Raw genomic sequence first — 18,992 nt, 5'->3', positions numbered from 1 at the left:
CCTTCTCGTAGTCAAAACAAATGGCATGCTTGGAACAAGCGTACCATAAGGCTGTTTAGCCAACAGTTCTGTAGTCTCAGCAATACTCCACGTCTTCCAAGCCAAAATGTTAGCATCTGGAAAAGCTTCAAGGCCACCATAGCCGGCCGCTTTAGCAGAGCGGTTCTAGACGCTTCAGTCCGGAATCGCGCTGCTGCTACGGTCGCAGGTTCGAATCCTGCCTCGGGCATGGATGTGTGTGATGTCCTTAGGTTAGTTAAGTTTAAGTAGTTCTAAATCTAGGGGACTGATGACCTCAGATGTTAAGTCCCGTAGTGCTTAGAGCCATTAGAACCATTAGGCCACCATAATCTGCTTGATTGCCCTATACAACAGCCAGTGTGAGCCATGTACTACCTCCAAACACAGCCTGAACATCACAAGTGAAGTTCAGATGCAGTCCATGAAAAACATTTGGACCTCCAATCAATTGCTGTTTATTAAACTGCCCAGCCAAGTCAATATCAGTCGCCTTCAAGCTGCGATACACTGGTACACTGCGCCGCCAGCGACGACGCCATGCACGTCGCAGAGGCATTGCTGTGGCACTTTAACACAAGTGAACGTAGCAAGCCAACGCCCAGCGAGACACACAGAGCTATGCGTCCGCACTCCTCGACGTTCGCAGAGCGAATGACGCTCCGTGCTGGGAGTTCGCACACTGAAACTGTTAGAACACGCCCTGCCACACCCTACCAGACGTGGCAACAATACTGAACACGAGCAACACTAACGCAACACTAACGCCGTTCTGCCTGTCACAGGAACTGCGACAGTCCGAAATTGTCAGGTGGTGTATACCCTAACATTCTAGGACAAATAAATACGGAAGTACAATGAAGCTCCCAAGAAACTAGTATAAGCACGCATATTCAAATAAGGGAATATATAAACCGGCAGAATACGGCGCTGCGGTCGGCAACTCCTATATAGGACGCCAAGTGTCTGGCGCGGCTGTTAGATCGGTTACTGCTGCTACAATGGCAGGTTATCAAGATTTAAGTCAGTTTGAACGTAGTGTTATAGTCGGCGTACGAGCGATGGGACACAGCATCTCCGAGGTAGCGATGAAGTGGGGATTTTCCCGTACGAACGTTTCACAAGTGTTCGGTGAATATGAGGAATCCGGTAAAACATCAAATCTCCGACATCGCTGCTGCCTGAAAAAGATCCTGCAAGAACGGGACCAACGACGACTGAAGAGAATCGTTCAGCGTGAAAGAAGTGCAATCCTTATGCAAATTGCAATTCTGGACCAACAAGTGTCAGCGTGCGAACCATTCAACGAAACATGATCGATATGGGCTTTCGGAGCCGAAGGCCCACTCGTGTACCCTTGGTGACTGCATGACACAAAGCTCTACGCCTCGCCTGGGCCCGTCAACACCGACATTGAACTGTTGAAGACTGGAAACATGTTGTCTAGTCGGATTGTATCGAGTGGTTACGGTATGGAGACAACCTCATGAAACCATGGACAGTGCATGTCATTAGGGGACTGCTCGAGCTGGTGGAGGCTCTGTAATGGCGTGGGGTGCGTGCAGATGGAGTGCTATGGGACCCCTGATACGTCTAGATACGATTCTGACAGGTGACATGTACGTAAGCATCCTGTCTGTTCACCTGCAGTGATCCGATGAATTTGGGGAATCCCAGCAGAAAAATAAGACACCCCACACGTCCAGAATTGTTACAGAGTGGCCCCAGAAACACTCTTCTGAGGTTAAACACTTCCGCTATCACTAAATTCCCTAGACATGAACATTATTGATCATATTTGGGTTGCCTTGCAACGTGCTGTTCAGAAGAGATCTCCACCCCCCTCATACTCTTACGGATTTATGGACAGCCCTGCAGGATTCATGGTGTTAATTCCCTCCAGCTTTACTTCAGACTTTAATCGAGTCCATGCCATGTCGTGTTGCGGCGTTTTTGGGTGCTCACGGGCCCCTACACGATATTAGGCAGGTGTACCAGTTTCTTTGGCTTTTCAGTGTATATGCTTTAAGGGTAATTTTGAGAGAGCTAGTTGCCATGAAAGGAAAGCACTTTGGCGTATATTCAACCGCTTGCCACTGGTTACACGTCTCGGTCACCTCTTGTTCGCATTGACGGCACTTTGAACAGTGGATGTTACATTTCAGATGTGTTACGACCCGTGGCTCTACCCTTCATTCGATCGCTGCGAAACCCTACACTTCAGCAGGATAATGCACGACCGCATGTTGCAGGTCCTGTACGGGCCTTTCTGGATACAGAAAATGTTCGACTGCTGCCCTGGCCAGCACATTCTCCAGATCTCTCACCAATTGAAAACGTCTGGTCAATGGTGGCCGAGCAACTGGCTTGTCACAATACGCCAGTCACTACTCTTGATGAACTGCGGTATTGTGTTGAAGCTGCATTGGCAGCTGTACCTGTACACGCCATCCAAGCTCTGTTTAACTCAATGCCCAGGCGTATCAAGGCCGTTCTTACAGCCAGAGGTGGTTGTTCTGGGTACTGATTTCTCAGCATCTATGCACCCAAATTGCGTGAAAATGTAATCACATGCCAGTTGTAGTATAATATATTTGTCCAATGAATACTCGTTTATCATCTACATTTCTTCTTGGTGTAGCAATTTTAATGGCCAGTAGTGTATCATCAGCTCTTACCAATGGAAAATCGGGATTCATCAGACTAGGCCACGCCTTTCCAGTCGTGTGGGGTCCATCTAATACGGCCACGAGCCCACGAGAGGCGCTGGAGGCGATGTCGTGCTGTTAGCAAAAGCACTCGCGTCGGTCATCTGCTGCCACAGCCTATTAACGCCAAATTTCACAGCGCTGTCCTGACGGTTGTGTTCGTCGTTCTGCGGTTATTTCATGATGTGTTGCTTGTTCATTGTCACCCACAACGCTATGCAAACACCGCTTCTCTGGGTCATTAAGTGATGGCCGTCGGTCACTGCATTGTTCGTGGTCAGAAGTACCGCCTGAAATTTGGTATTCTTGGCAGACTCTTGTCACTATGGATCTCGGAATACTGAATTCCTTAACGATTTCTGAAATAGAATGTTCTGTGCGTCTAGCTCCAACTACCATTCCGCATTCAGAGTCTAATAATTCTAGTCGAGCGGCTATAATCACGTGGGACACTTTTTACATGATACACTTCAGTACAATTGACAGCTCCGCCAATACACAGCTCTTTTATACCTTTCGTATGCGATATTACTTCCCTGTATATTTTCATATCGCTAACCCATGACTTTTGTCACGTTAGTGTTTATTGCATCTTTCCAAGAATATCTCGCGAAAAGAACATGAATGTAAAATCAGAGAGAACCGAGCTCACACGAATGCCTACCAACAATCACTCTTCCCGCGAAACTTTCGCGACTGGAATACGAAAGGCGGAAGTAGCAGTGGTACGTAAACTACCATTCGCCACCCACTGTAAGGTGGCTTGCGAAGTATAGATAATTGTGTCCGTGATTTCTTTTGGACTACATGCCCAGATTTTCTTAGAGATAAATATTCTTATGCACCATGGACCTTGACGAGGCGGTGTTGCTTGCGCAAGTCCAAGATACGTGCTGCCATACCGTACGTGCAACGACTTCGAAAGAGTATTGGTGGAAAGATCAGACAAACATCTAGTTTCTCAAAAGGGGCAACTGCCTTTTCAGTTCTCGCAGGGTGAATAATCTGGATGATGCACTGATCTGGTCTAGTAAAACTAGTCAATATGGCATCCAAATGCTGGTACTGCTTGCGAACTGCTGAAAGAAAGGGAAATTACAGCCATTGTTGGCACCTTCTTGGATAAAATGTTGTGGAGGTAAAATAGTCGCAATTCCCCCCCCCCCCCCCCCCCGGATCTCCAGGGACTTGTCAAGAGCATATCTTCATCAAGATGAATAATAATTCTATGGGTCAGAGGCGGAATGTTAGATCGCTTAATCTGGTAGGTAGATTAGAGAATTTAAAAAGCGAAATGGATGTGGTGAAGTTGGATAGAGTTGGAAGTAGTGAAGTGAGGTGCCAGGAAGAACTGTACTTCTGGTCAGGTGACTACAGGATTATAAATATAAAATAAAAGAGGGGTAATGCATGAGTAGGCCCTACAATGAACCAGAAAATAGACACGCGATAAGCTACTATGGGCAGTATATCGAAGACAAACACATAGCTCATTTAGACACGAAGCCAACACCCACCACAGTAGTACTAGTATATATGCCAACTAGCTCCACAGTGATGAAGAGATTCAAAGAATGTTGTTGTTGTTGTTTTTGTTGTGGCCTTCAGTCCTGAGACTGGTTTGATGCAGCTCTCCATCCTACTCTATCCTGTGCAAGCTTTTTCATCTCCCAGTACCTACTGCAACCTATATCCTTCTGAATCTGCTTAGTGTATTCATCTCTTGGTCTCCTTCTACGCCGGCCGGAGTGGCCGTGCGGCTCTAGGCGCTACAGTCTGGAGCCGAGCGACCGCTACGATCGCAGGTTCGAATCCTGCCTCGGGCATGGATGTGTGTGATGTCCTTAGGTTAGTTAGGTTTAATTAGTTCTAAGATCTAGGCGACTGATGACCTCAGAAGTTAAGTCGCATAGTGCTCAGAGCCATTTTCTCCTTCTACGATTTTTACCCTCCACGCTGCCCTCCAATGCTAAATTGGTGATCCCTTGATGCCTCAGAACATGTCCTACCAACCGATACCTTCTTCTAGTCAAAGAATGTATATGAGATTTATATGAGACAAAAGAATGTGTATGAGATGAAAGAAATTATTCAGATAGTTAAGGGAGATGAAAATTCAATTGTGATGGGGAACTGGAATTCGATAGCAGGAACAAAAAGAGAAGAGAAAGTAGAACGAGAACATCGACTGGGGAAAAGGAATGATGTTGGAAGTCACCTGGTAGAATTTTGCACAGAGTATAATATAATAATCGCTAATACTTGGTTTAAAAATTAAGAAGGAAAGTTGTATGCATGGATAAGACCTGTAGACACTGAAAAGTTTCAAATAGATTACCTAATGGTAAAATAGAGATTTCGAAGTCAGATTTTGAACTGCACACCATTTCCAGTGGGCAGATGTGGGGTAAGGAACTCAACAGAAGACAAATAGGTAGCCTTGAGAGATGAAATAGTGGAAGCAATAAATAATCAAAAAGACAGAAAAACATTACACGTTCAATGCGCACTCGTATTTCACATCAAAATAATATACATTCTGACTATGAAACTAATTTTTGAAAAGAAAACCCAGCAGTGCATATTTGCTTTGTGAAGCGCAGTTTCAGTAATGTCCCACAAAACAAACAACTACTGCGGCAAGAAACGAGGACGTGGAGTTAGGCGACTGACACAAATTGTGCAGTAGACTACTTTCTTAAACCCTCCCTTGAGAATACGCGGCTGTGTGATGCTAAATAAAATTTCCCAGAACCGTTCTGATCCCAGTTACCTCCTACTGCCGGTTCACAGTTAAATGCTACTGTGTGCCACTGTACGTGGGATTTGCGTTTCTGAGCGAATCCGTCAACTCATCAGCTCTCTTTCCCTGTAGCACTGCCAATGTCAGTAACATCCGATCAGCTGTTTACGCGAGATTCATTGCTTTCGAGTAAATGAACAACATGTACTTAAACTCACGGAAACTGAGTCCAGTAAAAGTTTGCGGACAGCATGATCTGCAGTTCCGCTTACGACCAGCAGTTACATTTAATTTTCTGCTCTTCTTTGGAGCAAGCGAGAGGCAATACTGAAGTCACTGAGAATTAATGCGCACCTTATGGGAACCTTTTGTCACTTACGATCGAATTTTCCTCATTCTCTCAGGATTTCTCTGTTAGCAAAAAGGCTCACCATCTCTGTACAGTAAGATGTATATTGAACAAACAGTCAAGAAGTTTACAAAAAGTTGAGTGCAAGGATAAAGGTTTACAGGTTACCTAGCTGTTCTGGTCCACATTAACAAGATTAGAAAGCAATGAGCTTTAATTATGGACGAAACGAAGTGGGAAGTGGTGAACAATAGATGAAAGGAGATTCTGCTTAACATCAAGCAACAAAAAGGAACTAAAGTCAAAGTGAAGAATTTCTGCTCTCAAGGCAGCAACATTTCATAAGAATTTCATATTTGAGGGATCAAACGCAGATGAAGACCATGTTTTGCATTACTTATACACCATAAGATCAAAAGTATATGGACATCTATCAGTGAACATCGATTAGTATGGAGTGTGTCTACCCTGCGCCTTTACGACAGCTTCAACTTTCCTGGGGTCACTTTCAATGAGGTACCTGAGTCTCTGTGGAGGAATGGCAGTCTATTATCCCTCAGGAGCCGAAAACAGTGGAGACAGTGGTTTCGGACGCTCGATCTGGTTGGAATTCCACGTTCTAACTCATCCCAAAGATATTTTATTAGGTCTCAAGACACGGCTTTAGCCTAGAATCTCACTGACTCTTGTAAAATTGTCTTGAGTGAGAGATCTGCTTCGAATTCAGCCATAATGACTGGGGAAGCCGTGTCTGGAGACTTCCTGGGGTGCCATTTCAGCGCAGCGGTACATGTACGACATTCTACGCCTTATTTTGTTGCCCTTCATGGCAAGCCTTAGGGGCTTACATTTCAGCAAGATAACGCCCGTTCGCACACGTCGAGAGTTAGCGCCCGTTTGCACACGTCCAGAGTTTTTGCCGCTTGTCTTCATCCTAGCCGAACTCTACTTTGGCCAGCAATGTTGCGGGATCTCTTCCCAATTGAAAACGTTTGAAGAATTATGGCCAGGACCACCAACCAGCTCGGGATTCGGGCGATCTAAGCCGCCAATTGGACAGAATTTGGCACTATATCCCTCAGGAGGTCATTTAACAACTCTATCAATCAATGCTAAGCAGAATAACTGCTTGTGCAAGGGCCAGAGGCGGACCAACGCGTTTCTAACTCGCTCAATTTGTGAAGCTCTTTCTCTTTTTTCTGAAACTGAAATCATTTGTTTGCCTGTACCTATAAATCACGACTACCAATTTCCGTCCAATTTGGATATTTCCTTCGTGATGCGTTTTTTTCTTTGTGTTAGTGGATTATTGCCCATAAACCATTACCTTACAGATGCTGCTTTATGAGACGGGGCATTGTCATTCTAACACAATCGTCGTCTCCGAACTCCACAGTACACAGTGTTGCGAAATACGTTCATATTGTTATGACCCAAGGAAATGGGGTGCTTTGTGTGCAGGAGGCCGAGAAAGGAGTGTGAGAGATTCGTCCAGAATATGCCCAGAGGTGTTAATGACAGCAGTATCTGTAATTACATTTATTTACCAGGATTAGTTTATACAATTATGAAGTGACTCGATGCGTAGGACGGCGGTGGGACATAAGCACAAGATACGAAGAAGAGCTTTTACACCACGTCAGCGAGTTGTGACGTCGAAGTCACAGGTCAGTGAACTGTTGCTGTGTGTTGACATGCAGGTGACCGCGTGGAGACAGGCAGGCGCCGCTAGCTACGAACAATTCTGCTGCACGTTACGGTCCACATTGCATTGCTCTTGTAGACACCAGTTCGTGTGCCTAGGTGAGGATAGCCGATTTTGTGATCCAGGATGTCAGTTTTCGTGAAGGCTAGGGTCTGGTCATCCACTGTGGATCTACGAAGACTGCAGCAGCAGATTGTTCACGAGTCGGCCAGCGGGCTAACTTGCCACGCCTGGATGATGTGGAGTCGACAGCTTGCATATCATCCATGATTGACACTCTCTGGAGGAGGTTTGACATCACACCAGTCTTCTCCTGATCCGCCGTGTCCCAGTAGACAGCAACGTAGCATCAGGTTGATTGCTTCTCGGCGTTGTAGTCAGCAAGTGGGTAGCAGGCAGACAACCGTTGGTCAGCTTCTGGTTTCACTGAAAATCACTGACCGTCACTCTCTCTGGTTCTAGCGACACAGTCAGAATGGCGAGACTAATGCGTATGTCATTGAGCTCTGAAAGCCTCGTTATTTAAAGAACAGAGCCTGTGCCTATGAGACAGTGGCTCTGAGTGCACGATCGAATTTGCCCTCGTTTCTTGGTCTCGCCAGTGCTCCTAGCCTCCCTGTGGTAATTCAATAATTACTCTGAGTCGCCGAGCTCGGATCGCTCTGCAACGTTCGACTATGGGAGTGACGCTCTGGCGCTGAAGCTAGTGTTACTTCATACTACACTGTTACGTAACGATCGCGCTTATACTTCTGCTTCCGTCGCCTGAAAGGTTGTGTGACAGGGATCGCCTGGTGCCCTGCCGTCCGCCTTGTTGAAATTCCCACTGGCACACAGGGCCCGAACTGGGTTTCTCGGCTCTGAGCTCCCCAGGTAGAACTTTAAAAAATTTAAGCATATACAACGAAATTATTTCACGGTGTATCAATATCTTCTGCATTTAGCAATTCCTTAAGATCCATAAAAGGACCACACACAACCGCGAAAAATACCGTAACACCATCTCTTCTGTACTTCACTTTTGGCAGTACACATAGTGGCAGATAATGTTCACCAGGCACTCGGCGAAATGTCTTCGCCTTAGCACTATAATGGGACCTTTTTAGTAGACAGTTCTCCGCTATATTTATGTAGAGTAGCACAACGAGAAAGTGAGACACATCCGTGTCACATATCGTGAAGTGATGATGAATGGTTCACGCTTTGAGCACATACTGTTCCCACATAAATTTGTAATCTATGAGGGGCGATGAAAAAGTTTCCGTTAGAATGCCACACTAAGCCCTTGGCTGCATGTAATGGAGTCGCGCTGGGTTGGATACACGCGGCAGCAAACCCTCAAAGGAAACGTTTTGATCACCCTTTATAAATAAATTAAATATATTCGCAATACGACAGATGTACGGCACCCCTAAAGTACACCCAGCTGTTAGCACCCAAAATACCGGCATTCATTGCAATTTATGCTATATGAAAGTGTCAAAATTCTAGCGTCAACTTCATCACTCTGGGAGACCCTGATATAAGAAGCAGTGAAAATTCGATTGTCGAAGGATTTAATTACTAGAGACAGTGGCTTCAACCTGGAAAAAAGCATGGAACCCTATATTTTCTTTGACCATTTCGCAAAGACGATGCGTCAATATGCCAGCATGGATCGAACACATAGCCAAGAGCGCGGGGTTAGCCGAGCGGTCTGGGGCGCTGCAGTCATGGACTGTGTGGCTGGTCCCGGCGGAGGTTCGAGTCTTCCCTCGGGCATGAGTGTGTGTTTGTCCTTAGGATAATTTAGGTTAAGTAGTGTGTAAGCTTAGGGACTGATGACCTTAGCAGTTAAGTCCCATAAGATTTCACACACATAGCCAAGATTCAGTTTACACGGAGTTATTTGCTGTCTAACAGTATCTCTGGACCTTGCGTATTCTCTGGCTATCGTGTTTAAAACGACACATGTGAGTCAGTGGAAAATGGACGAAAAGTATAAGACCGAAATATCTGTTGAAGAAATAGAGTTTCTACGGCTGTACACGCGAAATCTAATTTATTAACCAGTTTATTAGTTGATTAGGTCGCAATCTACTGATTGGCACAGACTGACACGATAAGTTCGCACTGTAGGTCGCTAATGTGGGATGATCATCTCGCAAGCAACATTTAAGTCGGTTTCCATCTGAGAAATATGACTTGCTATGTAGGCTACCTTTTCTTCTTGCTTTTTTCGCGTGTATACTGTTGTCTAATAGAAATTTTAATTACTTGGATACAGTGTTCTAACAGTTTCAGTGTGCGAACTCCGTTTAAAACGTGAAGTGGTGAGTCTCCATGCTCCACGTTGCGTGAGCTCTATGCCCATTTTCGTTGATACATAGCAGCCAACGCCGGTCAACTGCTGTTTGTGTATGAGAAATCGGTTGGAAACGTTCCTCATGTCAGCACGTTGTGTGAATGCTCTGAACAGCTAATCATTTGCATATCACAGCATCTTCTTCCTGTCGGTTAAATTTCGCGTCTGTAGCACGTCATCTTCGTGTAGTAGCAATTTTAATGGCCAGTAGTGTAGGATTCGAGTACGGCGCAGACTCCACGAAGCCATGGACAGAAATTGTCCACAAGGCAATGTGCAAGCTGGTGATGGATCCATAATGGCGTGGATTGTGTTTACATGGGGACCGGGTCCTCTGGTCCGACTGAACCGATCACTGACTGGAAACAGCTACACTGTGTTACTTGGAGACAATTTTCAGCCATTCATGGGCGTCATGTTCCCAAACAACGATGTTAAATCACCTGGCCACAATTGTTCGCGGTTGGTTTGAAGAACATTCTGGACAATTCGGACGAATGATTTGGCCACCGAGATCGTCCGACAAGAATTCCATCGAACATTTATGGGACATAATCGAGAGGTCAGTTCACGCACAATGTCCTGCAGCGGCAACACTTTTGCAATTTCGAACGGCTGTAGAGGCAGCATGGCTCAATATTTCTGCAGGGGACTTCCAAAGACATGTTGAGACCATGCCACGCCGAGTTGCTGCACTACGCCGGGAAAAGGAAATCCGACACGATATTAGGAGATATCCCATGACTTTTGTCATTTCTGTTTATCTGATGACTCTTCTAGGAACTACGGTCTCGGAAATACAATAGTAAACCACACCTTGGTTCACAAAGACCCTCTTGCAGCGTTTGCCACCGGAGTTGGGTGAGAATCTCAGTGACGACGCACTTACTAAATAGATCTGTAATGAAACGCGCAGTTCTACATTGAATGTTCTCTGTAGTCTCTATCAGTCCTATCTCGTCCGGATCCCAGACTGACGAACAATATTCAAGAATAGGTCGAACAAAGGTTTTTGCAAGCTATCTCCTTTGTGGATGGACTACACCTCCTGAGAATCCTTCCGAAGATAATAAGTATAGCATCTTCCATATCTATGATTAATTTTCTGCGGTCGTTCCACTTTAAATCACTCCTTACATAGACACGTATATATTTTGTGGAGGTGATTCCAGTGATTGTCCTGAAATCGTGTGATCGTACAATAATGAGTCATTCTGCTATTTATGCAGAATAAGTTACATTTATTTTTGTTGAGGGTCAACCACTGATCCCAGCAAAAAGTTTCGCTCCTCTGCAGGTCTTCGTGCATTTAGTTACAGTATTCTCGCGTTGCAACTTCTCTGTATATAACAACGTCACCCGAGAAAAGCCTGATGGAACTCAGACGTTATACAATAGGTTATTTACATACTGCTGTATTGTGAAAAGTACTTGTCCTATAACATTCCTTTGGGGTACGCTGGAAGTTACTTTTAGGTCTGAAGATTTATCTTCTTTGAGAATGACATGTTGTGTACTGTTTCCTAGAAACTCTTCAGTCCATCTCCACAGCTGGTCTGATATTCTCGAATTTTGTTCATTACGCAGCAGTGCAGAACTGTATCGAACACCTTCTGGAAGTCAAGGAACACGGCATTAACCGGTGCGCAGGTATCTACTGTTCTCTGAGCCGCGTGGACGAAAAGATCGAGCTGGGTCTCACACGACCGTTATTTTCGAAACCCATGTTGACTCCATTTTCTGTCTCCGCAAAAGTCATAGTACGTGAGCATAAAACATGTTCCAAAAACGGACCGACACCAGAAATACAGTTTCCTGCATCTCTTCGACGACCCTGCTTGAAAATGGGAATGACGTGTGTTTTCTTCCCATCACCAGGAACGCTTCGCTTCTCCAGCGATCTACGGTACACAGCTGCTAGAAGGGGAGGAAGTTCTTTCTCGTACTCTATGCAGAATCGGGTATATCGTCAGGTCCAGTAGCCTTTCCTCTGTTGAGCAGTTTGTTGCTTGTGTATCCCACGATCACTTATTTCGATATCTGTCATTCTAACGTTAGTGGACCGATTTAAAGGAGGGACTGTGGTGTCACCGCCGGACACCACACTTCCTAGGTGGTAGCTTTAAATCGGCCGCGGTCCATTAGTACATGTCGGACCCGCGTGTCGCCACTGGCAGCGATCGCAGACCGAGCGCCACCACACGGCAGTTCTCGAGAGACGGACTAGCACTCGCCCCAGTTGTACGGACGACTTAGCTAGCGATGCACACTGACGAAGCCTCGCTCATTTGCAGAGCAGATAGTTAGAATAGCCTTCAGCTAAGTCAATGGCTACGACCTAGCAAGGCGCCATTAGTATTACATTGCATGTCTCTACAGAGTCTCACTTGTATCGTCAAGAGCGATGTACAACAATGATGGATTAAAGTTAAGTATTCCAGCAGCTACGTACTTTTCTTTATAGCATTCATTACGTATCCTGTTTCAGACCTATCTCTAGCCTGCGTGAGTTTAACGCGTGCATTCGGCCTCCTCAACCAAGTAGTGTGCGTAGTGTTGGCTAACTGCTAACACTACAGGGACCACAGCACTATCTTCCTCAGCGAAGCACTATTTTGACATTCTCTCTGTCACCCTTCGTTTCGATGTCTATGTCGTCACAGAATGTCTGGACAGATAGATTCGATCAGTTTACTAATTTAATGTAAGATAAAAATTTGTTAGGTTTTTTATCAAGTCGTTAGAATTTTTCTTTAGAATTACTTGAACGCTACACACATGGCTCTCCTTGCGCTGATTTTTCCTTCGCTCAGGTTTTGTTTTTCTGTGAGGCTTTTACCACATGTAAATCTACAGTGAAGTTCTCTTTGCTTTCGCAGGAACTTTCTAAACTGGCTACCGAACCGCAGCGTGTCTTTCTCGTCCCTCGCAGCTTTTGCTCGGCTCATATATGTTTAAGGCGTACTATAGAATACTCTTGAAGTATGTCTGTCGATGCTTTAGGTCTTGCAACAGGATATTTCATGTTGACATTTCATTGATTTGCTTCTTATCACTCTCGATAAGCAGGTATATCTTCCTACAATTATTTACTTCCCTATTTACAGTCGTATTCAGTTATGATGTAACGGCCTTATGATCACTGATTCCCTGAACTAGTTCGGGCCTGTTAATGACCGGGAGATCTAACATCTTACTTTCACTAGTCAGTTTTCTAATTAGCTGCTTAAGGTATTTTTTTGGATACGGCGGCTGGTCCCCGCGGAGGTTAGAGTCCTCCCTCGGGCATGGGTGTGTGTGTGTTTGTCTTTAGGACAATTTAGGTTAAGTAGTGTGTAAGCTTAGGGACTAATGACCTTAGCAGTTAAGTCCCATAAGATTTCACACACATTTGAACATTTTTTTGGATACGGCATTTAGAACAGTTTCACATGATTGCCACACTCCACATCCTGCCTTAATAACTTGAGAGAAATTTCCTTCAGTATTATAACCTCACAAGGAAATTTACGCTAAAGCTTCACCGAATTTCCTTTCGAATTTTCCACCACTGCCACTCCTTAAGTGGGGGCCTATGATAGCATCCGACGACCATGACTGATGTACTTTTAACACTTCACCCAAATTGTTTCGCATCCGGACTCTGTAGTAACCTCACTAAATGCTATCGTATTGCTAAAATGCTACAAAACAGCCTCCACTATCGGCGTCCTCAAATTAGTTGCGAATGAGAGCGTAAAACGTCATTAAGAGTCTATTTACGGAACGAAGAGTACAGTTACCATCAGAAAACAATGCAAGATGATGTTCGTACTACTGTGTTACTCTTTGTGGTTCTTTTTGTTGTTGAAATCACAAGCAAATTATTTCTACTAAAAGAACCCTCTTCTTCAACTTTGTTTTTCGTCATGGAAACAAATTCACAGCTCTTTTGCAAGTGTTGGCTCTGAGCACTATGGGACTTAACATCTATGGTCATCAGTCCCCTAGAACTTAGAACTACTTAAACCTAACCAACCTAAGGACATCACACAACACCCAGTCATCACGAGGCAGAGAAAATCCCTGACCCCGCTGGGAATCGAACCCGGGAACCCGGGCGCGGGAAGCGAGAATGCTACCGCACGGCCAAGAGCTGCGGACTTCGCAAGTGTTAGTCGCATGTGTAGACACGTCACTTTCGCCATTATTCAGAAAATAAAGGTGTTTCGAATGCATGTATTTTCTAGATTGAGTGTCTAAAATAAATTCGTTCGGAAATAAGCCAACCACAATGTCACAAGTATATGGATATTAATCCTGCGTTTCAAATAAGCCACTTACTTCTGTGTTGAATTTGGCTCTGACAGAATCCAGCTCGTATATAATCTGCTTGAACCATAGCTCGTAAGCTGAAACAAAGATAGAAATACTTCAGAGAATAATAATCGGAATACAAACACACACACATAACACGAGGACAAGAACTGGACAAACGAGACAACACACATATCACGATTAGTAGTGTACTTTCTGCATTATCTGCCGTTATGTTTTGTGTTGCTGGTACAACAACATCTGTCTGCATGAAGGAATTTTGAACGGATAATGTATCAATGACAGGTCGACATTTTCGCTTTGTAGAATTTTTTGAAGCTAATTGTTTCGAAAGTAAATGATCAGAGAACGCGGGTATCACATAACGCGGTAATCTGAAAACACCAGTAAGGACGGCAAGCCCGGAAAGCAATGAAAACATTGTCTTCGGTATTATTTAGTTTCATTTCCCACACAATCCACAGGAAAACCGTTTGTATTGTCGACAGAATTCTACTTATTGCGTACATCTTTCCCGCACCAGTTTCTGCCCTCACGACACCACGTATGGTTCTCATCACCAATAATGACCTCTACTAGCTTCATATGTAGATGTTTTAAAAATCGCACATGCAGTAATGTTTCGCAAATATTTTTCTAGCTTCAGTTTATTTTTATTTGTAGCGCGAATAAATAGAATACCTGCAACAATAATTGAGCTTCCACATTCCGAGTTTTTTTGTGTGGAATTCGTTAAACAGTTATAATTTAGTTCGTGTTTCGAACGTTTCTGCTCCGCTTCCTCGTATGATACGACTAGGAAACAAATATCTCATGTCGTCAATGGTGACAGTGCCTGTGTTGGTACTGTAACGGCGCAGTACATGAATCCATTTGAAAAATATTTATGATGAAGAATATTTTTTTTGCTAACATCACTATCAATTGTCTTACTTGTGAATTTGGTTACTGCAGCAAAACCAGATTTCATGAATCTGCCCCTCCAGTCGTTCTAACAGTTGTAAGATGGGCATGTCGTTTTGATTTTGTAGGTTATCGATGTGCATGTCAGAGAGGGAACAAGTTATGTTACTGTTAAGCAGTCTTGGGTCTTGTAACTGTGTAGACTTTTGATTGTATCTGTTAAATGAAGAAAGATTTATTGTAAAGGACAGAAAGGATGAATATGATGTTTGTACTGGAAGGCGAAAATAATGGTTCAAATGGCTCTGAGCACTATGGGACTCAACATCTTAGGTCATAAGTCCCCTAGAACTTAGAACTACTTAAACCTAACTAACCTAAGGACATCACACACACACTCATGCCCGAGGCAGGATTCGAACCTGCGACCGTAGCAGTCCCGCGGTTCCGGACTGCACCGCCAGAACCGCTAGACCACCGCGGCCGGCGGCGAAAATAATATAAATTTTGAATAACGTTAATTTGCTAAGAGCTGAGAGAAAGACCACCCCTTCCCCTATGCGTCAAGATATCAACTGATTAAGCTGTTTGATTTTTATAGACATTTTCTGTTACCTCTGTACCCGTTTCAAATCGCTGTTTACTTTGTTAAGCATAGTACTGTTCAGACCAATATTATGTGTGAAGATCACGCGAAATTTTACTCTCTTTTTGAATGCGTACTTCATTCTAAAACCGTTGTCTCGGAATTCATTTCACAGGAATAGTTACACTCGCCATCCCACTGTTTAAAGAAGGTTTATCATTACGCATTTCCACATTGCACCATACGGTATAAACAGTTTGAATATTGTTTGGAAATTTTATTTAAAAATATAGATCTAGCTTTGCCGCTGCCAATTTGCTGTTTGCTGTGTGTCTTCGAGAAATCTGTAACAATGTTGTCAAGACGTGAGGTATGTGGACTTCTTGATTAGGGCCGGATAATTTACTTCAGTTGCGTATTTTATATAAAGACAATCTGTATTCAGACTAATTACAGTTCAGTTCAAATTAGGTTCGGTTTAGTGAAAGTTTGCCGGCCGGAGTGGCCGTGCGGTTCTAGGCGCTACAGTTTGTAGCCGAGCGACCGCTACGGTCGCAGGTTCGAATCCTGCCTCGGGCATGGATGTGTGTGATGTCCTTAGGTTAGTTAGGTTTAATTAGTTCTAAGTTCTAGGCGACTAATGACCTCAGAAGTTAAGTCGCATAGTGCTCAGAGCCATTTGAACCATTTTGAATTTAGTTAAAGTTTAGCATACGAATTTAAGTTGCATAACAGTTTGTAGGTACACTGTATTGTATTGTATGTTAACCAGGGACCTAGAAACGACGGAGAGACTCCGTTTCCACCGCAGCCGCAGTGGTCCACAAACCCCACGACGACTACCGCAGTCCACTTCATCCCTCCGCCGCCCCACACCGAGCCTAGGGTTATTGTGTGGTTCGGCCGCCGATGGACCCCCCAGGGAACGTCTCACTCTAGAAGAGTGTAACCCCTATATTTGCGTGGTAGAGTAATGGTGGTGTACGCGTACGTGGAGAACTTGTTTGCGCAGCAATCGCCGACACCGTGTAACTGAGGCGTAATAAGGGGAACCAGCCCGCATTCGCCGAGGGAGATGGAAAACCGCCTAAAAACCATCCACAGACTGGCCGGCTCACCGGACCTCGACACAAGTCTGCCTGGCGGATTCGTACCGGGGACCAGGTGCTCCTTTGTAGGTACATGGTTTTGGTAATACGTAGGATTTTTATGGAGTGGGAGGTAGATTTTGACTGAATTTCATACAGAAACATATAGTGGGGAGTTTACACAGTGCTTTCAGTTCTATTAAAGAACTGTGCAGTTGTTGGATGTCACTGAGCCGCAGCTATTCATAAACCGCTGCGGCCACTGCTGAGCGACTTCTCGGAGCCTCTTCTGGTAGTCGCGCCGGGACACGAGTGCCACTGCGAAGCGCCGGCTGAGAGACCAGATAGGGAGAGTGTAGGGATGACGGTGAAGTCGTCCGAAAGAGAAATATCAACAAGGAACCTGGGAACACCGCCCGGGGAAGCCGTGACGAGTGGGCTGGCATTTACAAGCGTGACCTGGCCGAACGGTTGTGATACGGTACGTCGGACGCAGTTTGCTTTAGGGCAGGCTTGTCACGGGCCGGGCTTGTTGGCCCCTCTCGGCCTGCCTCGGCTTAGTTCAGTCCTTCTTCGAAGTACCCGGTACAGCGCTACATTCGATTTAGTATTGCGGTGCGGCATTTTTCTGTCGGCACAACGCTCTTCAGTTCGGCAGAATCGTGGTCTCAGCGCTGTCTAAACTTCGCTATTTGTTTGTGGTATGAAGGACGTTCACAGGTTCAGTGGATGTTTGCACAAAAAGGGGCAGTCTACCGATATGTCGTCACACGCCTTTAAAAATGAATGGAAATGGCAGAAGAGGGATGAGAATTCTGAATATTTATACAGTCGCATAAGCGACGGGTCCCGCATATTTTTTATGAAACGACGTTGCAAAACAGTGCAGAAAGAATTTAAAGATTTGTTTGACAATGAAAGAGCAGAAAGTTACAACGAGCGACAGATAGGATTCTTGTTCAGTACGTCAATAAGCACTTAGTGCTAAATTCCCAAGCATGCAGCACGTGAAGAAATTGGTGGTATGAACAGCAAAATTTCTGAGTTGCACGCATTAATAAGATGTCAGTTGCAACAGCTTTCGATGGAATTGAACGAAGAGTATGGAGACTTTACATATTACTGCCAAGTACGTTAGTAAGTCAATTTATGAACGAAAAATAAGTGCAGGAAGAGAGACTAGAACATCTGGAATGCATTGCAGACCTCACATTATAAGTGGACCTGACTTGCACACTGCCCACAGTGAGGCATCGCAAGATGAGAAACAACTTTTTTCCGATTTGATGGAGATGCATTTAAAAAGAAATTCGCGTTACGGGAAGGACACATTGTGACAGAAACACAGTCCAGTTCCTTAAGCTCACTGCTGTTGAATAAAACGCGAGGTCTGAAGAAAACATTGCGGTCCTGAAAGAATTTGTTTGCCATTTCAGTTGAAAGCGTCCCATTACATGTGCAGATACAACTGATTGACCTGCTAGGTAATTCCTATTTCAATGACAAATCCTTTTAAGTTAAAACTGTCCAGAGTGTCTATATTATTTTCCTCAAGTAGAGTTTCCGCGTCTCCATAATGCTGTTACAGACGACCGGAGTGACCGAGCGGTTCTAGGCGCTACAGTCTGGAGCCGCGCGACCGATACGGTCGCAGGTTCGAATCCTGCCTCGGGCATGGATGTGTGTGATGTCCTTAGGTTAGTTAGGTTTAAGTAGTTCTAAGTTCTAGGGGACTGATGACCTCAGAAGTTAAGTCCCATAGTGCTCAGAGCCATTTTTGAATGCGGTTACAAAAAAGCTGCAATATTCCGATCGACATATTTGACGGAAAGCCTTTTTTTCGATTATGAAACTAGTCAAGAATACGTGGCAACCCGACGGCTAAACTCTGAGAAATTGTCTGTGTCCGTCCGTATGCTGAAAGTCTGCACCACAAAATGTAACTTTTACGTCTTCAGCGAGCCAGAAATAATTAAATAGTACCGAAAATTTGTTTTGTTTGTGATCTGTGTTGTTAAGAAATGTGAGGCATGAAAACAAATCTTATGCAGTGCAACTACACTGCCATTTAAATGCGCTCCGACAGGTGTGAATGGACTCATTCGCACGCACATGTTGAGAAAGGTGCATGTAACCTACAAGCGTGATTCTGCTTGCATGTTGGGAAACCACAGTAGCATGGCGACCAGTCGCAAGGCGTACAGGAGTAAACGCATTTTAAGCAAGTGCCC

At 44.6% G+C, this 18,992-nt stretch overlaps 1 protein-coding gene across 1 annotated transcript in view; it reads right to left on the bottom strand.

Annotated features, from left to right (window-relative positions):
• The window catches only part of LOC126198552 (tryptophan 2,3-dioxygenase), a 448,771-nt gene that overhangs the window by 205,801 nt on the left and 223,978 nt on the right, over positions 1 to 18,992 (bottom strand). The window contains exon 3 of the mRNA XM_049934975.1: positions 14,191 to 14,258. Coding sequence (XP_049790932.1) covers positions 14,191 to 14,258 — 68 coding nt within the window. The remainder of the gene's footprint in view (positions 1 to 14,190; positions 14,259 to 18,992) is intronic.

The sequence above is a fragment of the Schistocerca nitens genome, chromosome 8 (assembly GCF_023898315.1).
Source record: "Schistocerca nitens isolate TAMUIC-IGC-003100 chromosome 8, iqSchNite1.1, whole genome shotgun sequence".
Classification (NCBI taxonomy): domain Eukaryota; kingdom Metazoa; phylum Arthropoda; class Insecta; order Orthoptera; family Acrididae; genus Schistocerca; species Schistocerca nitens.
The sequence above is the reverse complement of the archived record's forward strand: the minus strand, read 5'-3'. Positions and strand labels throughout refer to the sequence as shown.